The 10,333-nt window shown below is 41.1% G+C and overlaps 1 protein-coding gene across 3 annotated transcripts in view; it reads right to left on the minus strand.

Annotated features, from left to right (window-relative positions):
* Nucleotides 1–10,333, minus strand: part of LOC142398745 (serine/threonine-protein kinase MAK-like) — a 36,680-nt gene that overhangs the window by 3,276 nt on the left and 23,071 nt on the right. For all 3 annotated transcript variants that reach the window (XM_075482887.1, XM_075482885.1, XM_075482886.1), the window contains 8 exons: nucleotides 5,443–5,689; nucleotides 3,595–3,649; nucleotides 2,945–3,066; nucleotides 2,665–2,744; nucleotides 1,942–2,074; nucleotides 1,154–1,325; nucleotides 867–1,034; nucleotides 88–381 (listed from right to left, as the gene is read on the minus strand). In XM_075482887.1, the coding sequence (XP_075339002.1) occupies nucleotides 88–381; nucleotides 867–1,034; nucleotides 1,154–1,325; nucleotides 1,942–2,074; nucleotides 2,665–2,744; nucleotides 2,945–3,066; nucleotides 3,595–3,649; nucleotides 5,443–5,615 (1,197 nt within the window). In that variant the 5' untranslated portion in view covers nucleotides 5,616–5,689. The remainder of the gene's footprint in view (nucleotides 1–87; nucleotides 382–866; nucleotides 1,035–1,153; nucleotides 1,326–1,941; nucleotides 2,075–2,664; nucleotides 2,745–2,944; nucleotides 3,067–3,594; nucleotides 3,650–5,442; nucleotides 5,690–10,333) is intronic.

The raw sequence follows: 10,333 nt of genomic DNA on the forward strand, positions 1-10,333 counted from the left end.
TTGCAAGAGGAGGATCTTTTTTCCTTTTTCTTTTTTGTTTTTTTGGTAGGTTTTGATGTGAAAATGAATCACATGAACAATCTGTACCTGAGTGATGCCTACACCTTGCGAGGCCCCTGGCTGCCTGCTCTTCACCAGGCTGAGCGGCTCCTTCTGCCCCTCCGTCAGGGTGCCCGTGTTCTCCCGAGGAAGCGGGATCTGCTGCAGAGGCTGATGGACTAACTGGCTGCAGCTCTGTGGTTCTGAGTGGCTTTTGCTGAGCTCGAACAAGTCCAGGTCTGTCCTGCAGAGGGACAGAGGCTTTGGTTCTGGAGCTGCCTCAGGTTGCTTCAGAGGGGCACCGAGTGTGTGGCCCACATGAAAGTAAGGGTACTTCAAAGCCTGGAAAGACGAAAATCAGCAGCTGTTCAGGTTCCAGCACGTGTTTTTCATTGTCCGTGAATGAGAATCTTGCAGTTTGACACAAAGCACTGTGCCAAGTTTGCAGAAAAAATGTCATGTAGAGTCTTGTTTTAAAAATAATTATGTGGAGAACTGATACAATTCTTGTGGCAGACCGTGCACTGTCTCAGCACATCCAGATGTCAGCTTTGGTATCGTATTATTAACTGCCAAAGTAAGCTGGCTGATTCACGCTTGTACCACTGATGCTAAAAATAGATTTAATCGTTAAACGTTCACCAAAAGACTCGACTTGCAAACCTTAACTGTCAGTTTTAATTGAAATCTTTATGTTTATTTCAGCCCCGTCTCTCGCCCGATGGCAGTCTGGATAGGTTCCAGCCCGTGACCCTGAATTGGTATAAAAGTGGATGGATGTTCATTTCAACTATTCTACACGATAAGTTAACGGGGTTTAAACGTACCTGAGCGGCACTCGGTCTTTTCTCAGGGTCCCACTGCAGCATGTCTTTCATCAGCGTGACGGCCAAGTCACTGGCGTTGGGAATCAGAGATCTTAGGCTGGTGGGAACGCACTTTGGGAAGCGGAAGTTCGTGGAGGCAGCCAGGTGGAAGCCTTCGGGCCAGTCAGGCTAATGTAATGCGAGTGAAAGTTAAAGTTTTACTGTTATCAAATATGTCTCAGCACAGTTAATGTCACTGAAGAGTTTGATATTCAAAGCATTTGACACTTTTTGTGATGGCTCCTCACCTTCTTCAGCGTTCCCAGCACCTGACAGATCTTGAAGATCTCGTCTACCTCGCTGTTGCCAGGGAACAGGGGTCTGAGCGTGTACAGCTCCGCCATGATGCAGCCCACGGCCCAGATGTCGATGGGAGAGCTGTAAGATCTGGACTTGAGCAGAACCTCTGGGGCTCTGTACCTGACGTAACACCACAGAGGAATAGATGGTGAGAACTGGATGTGGTGGTTTAACTCTATTCTTTTATAACTTTATCTTAAGTGACTGAGGGACTTTTTTTCCTTTTTGCTACAGCATTGGAAAACAATCGCAAGACACGACATATAATAGGCTGGGGCCTTTCTGTGTGGAGTTTGCATGTTCTCCCCGTGTATGCGTGGGTTCTCTCCGCGTACTCCAGCTTCCTCCCACCGTCCAAAAACATGCCTGTTAGGTTAATTGGTGTCTCTAAAATTGTGGTTGTTTGTCTGGTTTGTCTCTGTGTGGCCCTGTGATGGACTGGCGACCGGTCCAGGGTGTACCCCGCCTCTAACCCGATGACAGCTGGGATGGGCTCCAGCCCCCCCCGCAACCCGATCGGAGGATTCAGCGGGTATAGAAAATGGATGGATGGATGTTTTATGTGTGTTTAATGTGAACACTGGTGATGCCTAAATGTTTATGTCCTCAATAGAGTTCGCTTTCTGTTATCAGCAACCAAACTGTTTTTTAAGGTACTTGCTAAGACATTTTATAGCAGATTGTTCATCACAGCTAGCCGTCTGTGTGCCCTGATCGTTTGTAAAACCAGTCTCACCATCTCGTGGACACATAGTCTGTGTAAGGCGGCTGCGAGCGTAATTCTCTTGCTAGTCCAAAATCAGCAATCTTGACCAGCTCTGGGCCCATGCAGAGCAAGTTTTCTGGTTTCATATCACGATGGAAATACCCTAAAAAAACAAGAGATGCTCATTACAACCTCTGCTGAGCCTCATATGCGCACAGATTTGCATGGACACTGAATAGCTGTTGCCTCTACAATTGTGCTATTATTGCAACCACTGATGCTAAATCTACCACCAAACGTGACTTCCTACGAATGCACATCAGCCTTAAGAGACAATGGGAGGAGTCTCTTACCGTGCTTGTGCACAAATGCTAAACCAGATAAAACTTGGAACAGAATGTTCCTTATCTCATTTTCTGAAAACATCTTATCTTCCCTGGCAGGCACGTTGTGGTGAAAGAGAGAAGAAAGAAAGAGGATAAAGAAAAGCACTATGCAAACAATTTAGTCTTATTGAGACAGGAATGATACCAAACCAGCACAAGCGCAAAAAACAGTGCTTTTTTTTCTCCTGAGGAATAAAAGTTTGCTGAGTTCATCTTCGGTTCAACTCCCACCTGCTCTCCTCAGTGAGGTAACATCTCTCATGCTGACTCAATCATTGGCTGTTTGACAGCGTTTTACGAGAGGCAAAAGACAGCAGATTTTGTTTATCCTCTATCTGTATTCAGCAGCTTTCCTGAAGTCACCTACCGTTTTTATGAATAAAGGACAGTCCCTGTAATATCTGAAATGTCATGTTTCTGATGACTGACTCAGGGAACAACTTGCTTCTGTAAAAACAGAGACCGACACATGATGACTCAAGCTGACCTAAATAAATCTCACATTTCAAATCAAAATGGAAAAGCAAACTGAAAGATTAAATCAAACAAATCAACTAAAAAGCTGCCACGTTGATTGTTAAATAGTAATTTAATAAAGGCACTGTGATTTTAGATAATAATAAATATAATGGCTGATGTGTTCTTACCTTTCCTTCATGAGCTGATAGAGGTTTTCTCTCATGTACTCAAATACAAAGTAGAGGTAGTCATTTTCCCTGATCACTTCCTTCAGCTTCACCACGTTGGCATGGTTTAGCTTCTTCAGAGACTGAAACACACACAACAGAATCACAATTAAACGAGCTCAAATACCGAGTAAGTCATAGAAACGTCTAAACACAGTCTGAATTGGCCCTTTCAGTCAGCTCCTAAAGGTTTATGTTCACAAACAGTTCATGTCCAGAGCAGTTTAAGACAACTAAATCATTTTTACACCTTCTGTTGACGATGTGCAGGCCCAGGGAGTGTTTTTAAGCAGATTCGCTCCCTTTAGCAGCGGATCACATTTAAAATATGTTCAATTCTACGGATGTGCAAATGGAAACACAGACAGAGGTGACATTTTCCTGGCTTATTGTCAAACAAAATCTAGATAAAACTGGAGTTGCAGGGGGGTGCTCGGTAGTCGAGGTGTAATGAGCGCGTCCCGTGTTGGCAATGCCCCTTGCAGTGATTTTTCCTGCATGTCTTCCCCCTGTCACCTTCTTTTCTGACTCTCTCCATTGACCTTGTCCATTAAAGGAAAAAAAAATTACATCTATTTTACTGTTTCACTTATAACCTTCATTTTTCTTACCTTCACTTCTCTCAGATTCAAGCACTCGTCCCAGGAATAAAACTTCTTCTTCATCCTGTTGGGAAAAAAAAAACACATTTCCATGTGTTTATTTTTCTTTTACGATAAAAGTCCCACCCAAAATGATTCACCCTTTTTATCCTATTTGAAAGAACAGCAGTCACACTGATCTTCTCATAACAGCTAACAAGCTTTCTGCTTTGGACGACTGTGGGCTTGCTCCCTATCGCTCTGTGAAAATGTGTGGAAGTAAACCTCCCTGAGCTATCTCTTTCACTTAGTTTAGGTATGTAAAGCTAAAAGTGAATTTATAACCCTTAAATTTGACTTAATAATTTAAGAAACCCAACTAAGGTCATCTTGATTAATCTAAACAATTCTGTGACAGACGTCGCGGGAACGAGACTCGAACACTTTTTCAAAAAGTGTTTAGTCAGCAGCGATCCGGTCAAATGAAATAAATTAGTTTTTCTAAAAGGTAAAAGAAAGGAAAAACATTGATTCTGATGAAAACTATCCCCCTGGTACAGCATGAAGGTGGAATGTTAAAGTAAAAAGCATTGTGATAAGTCCTGACTACATTAATACTGTGGAGGAAATCATCAGTCTGAAGAAAAAACTGACGAGACAATAGGTGTGTTTGACTCGAGGTGATGGGTAATGAGCATGCTGGTTAAAGTCTGCAGGATGTCACTGTGTCACATGACATTAAGACCTGTGGACGCTGCAGGCGGGACAGGTCAGGTGCTGCAGCTCCTCCGCCCAGACTGGCTTAAAGCTTCACCAACACACGTGACACGTGATGCACTTTTTTCTCTGAGCTCCAGATCTGTTATCTCCTGTGATCATCTCTGCTAAACAGGATGTTATTTATTTGTTTTCCCATTCTTACAACTCATCCTATTCATGGGCACATAATCCTCATGGTAATGATCGTTGATATTAATCTCAGATCTGTGTTTCAGTAAAACAGAGACAAATAAGCGGTGTCTCTAAACAGTAGCCAGCGCTCTTTTCTACCAGACAAGAGAGATGAAACGGACCGAAAAGGCCCAAAGCTCTTCCTTTTCTCTATCCTGTGCCCTCTTTGTCTCTTATTAAATTCATTCTATATGTGACCTGAACATCAACCTAACTCCACCAACTTGAGGGGTGTCCTAATTCCTGGAGACAGGAAAGAGGAGACAGGAGGCTTTCTGAAGGAGCTATGATAAGGAAGAAAAGGTGTATCCTTTCCAGAGGTCTTTTCAGTCTAACACATGCTATCCCACGGTGTGAACTGCATTAAAAGATCATAAAACACAGCGGTAGGCTATAACAATCAATGGGCTAATGATGCAGACGTGTGCCACACGTCACAATTTACTGAATTGACTTTTCAATGATGTGTTGTGATGAGTAGCACTGTCGCCTTAAAGCAGGAACACTGAAATATATCCAGAGCCTTAATATTTTCACTTAGTGTTACTTAAATATGTCAATTCCAGACAGAAGAAATCTTTAAGTTAGTTAAGGTATAAATAAATGCTAAATTTGGCCTTTGGAATGATTTTTTTTTTTAATTCAACTGTAAAATACTAATAAAATGGTGATAATAGGGTACTCAACACGAAGGTAAAAACAAACCTTCTCATTTCAAAGGCTTAACTTCTGCAACATGTGATGCAAACACAGAAATAAACTTTTGACTTGAAATGTTCAATTTTAAAGTTATTTAGTTAGTTTTATCGTGTTTAGCTTTAGCGCCTCAAAGCACCGTGCGGCAGCAAATCGAGGTTTTATCAGCTTAACGCTCTGAGACAAAACTACACAGTTTGTCTTTAGCACGGTTGGTGGAGCATTGCTTACCTCTTAATGGCCACCAGCTCCCCAGTCTCGTTGCTCTTGCCCAGGACCACGCTGCCATACGTGCCGTCCCCCAGCTGCTTGAGCATGGTGTATCGGTTCATCGTCCAAAAGGAGCACCGTCTGTCCTTCGGCAAGGAGGCTTGACTGTCCCAGACACTCCAACAGTTGGTCATTGTAAACAAGGGAACATCCCTCCACAGATCAACAACCCCGGCGCTGCTTCAGTGAGGCCACTCAAAGGCTTTGACTGCAGAAAACACACACAAAAAGCCTCCCGTCATCCTTTATTTTTCCTCTCTGCAGATTAATAAGACAGGGTAGTAAAGCGAAGCTGTCTTGATCCCGCCTGTTGCACTGCTACTAACCTTTCCTGAGCTAAGCTTTCACGGCGGCAGAGGAAGGGCCAGCCCCTGTGAGGGCAAGTGGATTAACGTCTTCATGTGATTAAGAATATGTGTCAGGAAACAGACTCACCGGGAGATCACAGAGGTGTATTTCAAGTCCAAGAGTTTGAAAATAGGACCACGGTGACACATTTGTGTCAAGTCAAGTCGTTATCAACAGGTTATACATTCCTCACCTGGTAATAAACCATCAGGTATGGAGTTAAAAGAACATAAAAATATCAGCTTTGTGTTACACTCATTAACAACTTATTTATGTATGCATTATGGTGATGATGTAGCTGGCAAATAACTGGGTTTCATGCATATCAAAAAAGCCAGACAATTTAAATTATATAGCCTATACATACTTGCATTTGCCCCAGTTTGTATGCAGTGCCTGTCAGCAGCTATTCACTAATTGCACACATATATCTTTCGTAAATGTATGTTCTAAATTGTGAGTATAATTGTTGCTTGTATTTTGTTTTAATCTTGTGTTTCATTATGTTGTTGTGACACCTTTTAGCATCCATTCACTTTATTTTTTAAGTGAGATGTTGTCATTAGCCAATTTCCTCTTGTTTTTCTCTAATTTTTCTACATCACAGTATTTCTAGATGTTGAAAAAAATAGAAATGGGTTTTGGCAACCTTCATTTATTGTTAGGAATTATTACTAATAGCAACTATTTATAAAATATGGTTAGACTTAGATGACTTATCAACAGCTTAAATATAAATATTACGGTATTTATATATATATATATATATATATAAACTATTGACTAAATATTGTAAGGTGACTTTTCGTGCTATATAGTGTAGTATTTTTAGTAATACTTATAAAAAAGTATGTGACAACGTTTGAATAAACTACGCCATAACAGTTGAAATCTCCCCAGTAATTGGGTCAGTATTTGGGTCATAAAATCTGTCAGGTAAAATTATTTTGTTTTTACACTGGTGTCATAAACGTTTTTGAACCCTTTAGCTAGTTAGCACACGAGGATAACTTTACCGTTAGGCTAAATTCTCTGGCTAAGAATTTCAAAAAGGTAACTTTACCGCTCTGATTTTCAGTCATAGGATACAACTGACTCCATCTTTTTTAAATAAAAAACGTATTTATTCTGTAACACGGAGTTAATTTATTCTGTAACTTTCAAATTAAATTACACATACCAGAGGAGACGCTACAACGGGGATGTTAGCCGATCAATCCTTTCTCCTTCCTTGTCGCCAAGGTAACGACACTTCCAAATGCAACGACTACATATATGGAGCCGATTTAAAAAAAAATCCAAACAATTAAATAGACAACAAACAAAAATTCATAGAAATAAATGCTTTTTTCACAACTGACAAAACAACCCGGCCATTAGGTTTATTTTAGCGGGCATTCTGCAACTTTCACATTGTTTTCATACATGCTAATATATGCATGCTTTCTATGCTAACCACTTCCTACAGAGGCAGTAGATGAGAGCCCTAATAGCAAGGTCTATTTAGTCACATTTAAGAAAGGGTTTCAAGGTTTTACTGTTTTCTGTGGGCTAGCTTTAAATGTCTTTGTCCACCAAGCCAGTCATCTCACACAATGCTTACTGTGGTACCAATATCCAGGTTAGAAGTGATTCAAAATTTTCTGTTGTTTTTTGGAATAGATTACTCTAATCTACCCAAAATGGGGCTTCTTTCAAATCCTTTTTGAAGACATAATCATTTAAAAAAGAAAGTAGGCCCCAAGTTTTCCACATGACTTTCTGCACCTTGTCACCACTTATTGAACAAAAAGTCAGGCAATATGCTGTAGCAGTGTGTGAAAAAATAAGTACACCATGTACAGCAATAACTTGAAGTAATAGTTTTTCTGTGGGATGCTATCAGTCTCAGATTATTGTGGAGGAATTTTGACCCACTCTTCTTTGTTTGTGTGTATAGGTAGGTAAATAAAAGGTTTACTCTTAAGTTAAAGGGATAATCCGGAGTAAAATTCACTTTAGATCAATTTACGGGATGATTGGGAGTACATACGTTGAGTTGACATCAAAATCATGTCATTCGGATGTGTTTTGAGAATTTCGATTTGACCGTTTTTAGCCAAAAGTCGTTAGCCTGGAAGTGAGCGGGGCATATCATTTCGCCGCTACAAAACGCTATTTTTATACCTCTTCTACAGCTCCAAACAACATAACACTTCCGTGGTAGTGAGTAGAGGGTCCCTAAGGCCAAACCGAAGTGTCCCGAGGTCTTCATGTGGTCGGATAGAGAGTCCAGAATGAATTTAATCAAGCCAGTACCTCTCCGGAAATGTTGCTGCTGCAGCTGCCATCTTTAGCGGAAAGTCCGTAGGAGTTGATTGCCGAGTGAGGACGCTCTGGAAATTCACAATTTCGTTGCCGTTTTTTTTTTTACAAACATAGTCCAGTATTTCTTTCGAAAGTGAAATTAAGTTGTATGCAACAAAAAAATAACTTTAAAAATGATTTATATTCATGTGAACCCTGAATCTACAAAAATGGAAATATTTAACAACTTTCTAACCATGTTTTCGTGCAGATAATGCACAAAATTAAACAAAACTATGTGCAGAGACTAATTATGAGGGGATGCTGTGAAATGCTTAAACATCGTCCGAGCTCTCTGAACAGTCTTCAGACCCATCTAAATCAGTTCCATTTTTCCCTTTTCTCACAAAGTGTGGCCGGCGTGTTTCGCGAGGTTCAATATCATCCTCCTCCCCTCCTTTGGCAGGCATATCTTTTCTCTTCACGGCTGGCTGTCCCAACCATCGCCACATTTTGTTAGTGTTTGCGTCTGTATTTGTATTTGTACCGGCGTCTATCGTATTTCCAAACCAAGAGTGACCCACACCCACTCCCCTAGTAAAGCAGCCTCGGCGGATGCGTTCCCAAAGAAACTGCGCTTGCGCGTCCCGCACATAGACTGTATATAATAATTTCGCGTCCCGCGAAATATATAGTAAAGTTCCGGCCAAGCCGGTTAGTGAGTTTTTTTTAATACACGCCAAAAATAACTTTCGCCCACATTTGGCGGGTTGGCGGGTGTTAATTTAGAGCCCTGATTGCAACGGTGTAGTACATGTTTTTTTTATTACACTTTTTAAACATACTGATTAAAATACTTAAAACAATTCAGCTCTACGTAATGTACAACAAACAGGGAACTGATGTAGAAGTTTTGAGCGTGTATGTGCTATTTTAACTATTTTTTGAAAGTCTTGGAAAAAAGAACAATCTTAGGAAAAAATGAAAAAGTGCCCAAAATAGGGATCCAAGGTTTATAGCACTTACATAGCTTTTTTTTTTTTTTGTAAAGGTGGATGCAATCTGTGGATGCCGAGCCTGGGCTCAATACAATGATGTTGGACATGTTGCAGAGAAGATGTGAAGAAGACCCCGCTAAATATGGCTCTGTGGCCCTCATATTGGATGCCATGGCCATCAAAAAACATGGCCAGTACAATCCCAGTACTCAGAAAATGCCTGGATATGTGGATATGGGGAATGGCCTGGATGAGACTGATTTAGCCACAGAGGTGCTTGTTTTTATGGTGGTAGGCATACATGGTCATTGGAAAGCTCCAATTGCCTACTACCTCACAAAGTCTCTGTCACCAGACACACAGAAGGTCCTGGTTGTCCATGCTCTGGAGGAATTAAATGCACATGGCATAAGAGTGGTCTGCATGGCAATGGATGGGCATGCCTCCAATGTCAACAAGTGCAACCAGCTTGGGTGTCAGCTAAAGGGAAACCCCCATGAGCCATTAAAAACCTTCTTTAAACATCCAGTGACTTCTGACAGGGTGTTTGTGTTGATGGACGCATGTCACATGTTGAAACTGGCCCGCAACATGTTGCAGGCTTACAGCCAGATAACCAGCGCCACTGGGCGAAATCCGCTGGTCATACATTGTTGAGCTCAACTATGTCCAAACAAAAGATGGACTGCACGCGGCCAACAAGATCACAAACAAGCATGTCCACTTTGATGGCCAGAAGATGAAGGTGTCCCTGGCTGCACAAACACTGAGTCACTCTGTCGTGGTAGCACTGCGCACACTGAGGGACCTTGGTTATTCACAGTTTAAAAACTGTGAAGCAACAGCAGAATTCATTGAGGTAATAACATGCAAATATTGTGATATATAATACTGCATATTCTGCATGAAATTCAACTTTGTTCATACTTACCTGTAAAGGGAAATCCAAGCAGAGCTGTGTACTCAAATACTTACTTGTTTTATATATTGAAATTAGATTATAATTTGATCTCCATGATATGATACCACTGTTTGGGGTGATATATCACTTAACAGAGCCTTGTGCTTTTTTTAGATGTTTGACAGGTTGTTTGACGTCCTGAACAGCCGCAATCCGCATGCCAAAGGATCCAAAGCTCCCCTGCCATAGCCTACCATAGATCTTTGTTAAAGAGCGTAATACAAAGTCCTTCAGCATGAAAGCACGTATTTTTAATATA

The sequence above is a fragment of the Odontesthes bonariensis genome, chromosome 14 (genome assembly GCF_027942865.1).
Source record: "Odontesthes bonariensis isolate fOdoBon6 chromosome 14, fOdoBon6.hap1, whole genome shotgun sequence".
In the NCBI taxonomy this organism is placed as follows: Eukaryota; Metazoa; Chordata; class Actinopteri; order Atheriniformes; family Atherinopsidae; genus Odontesthes; species Odontesthes bonariensis.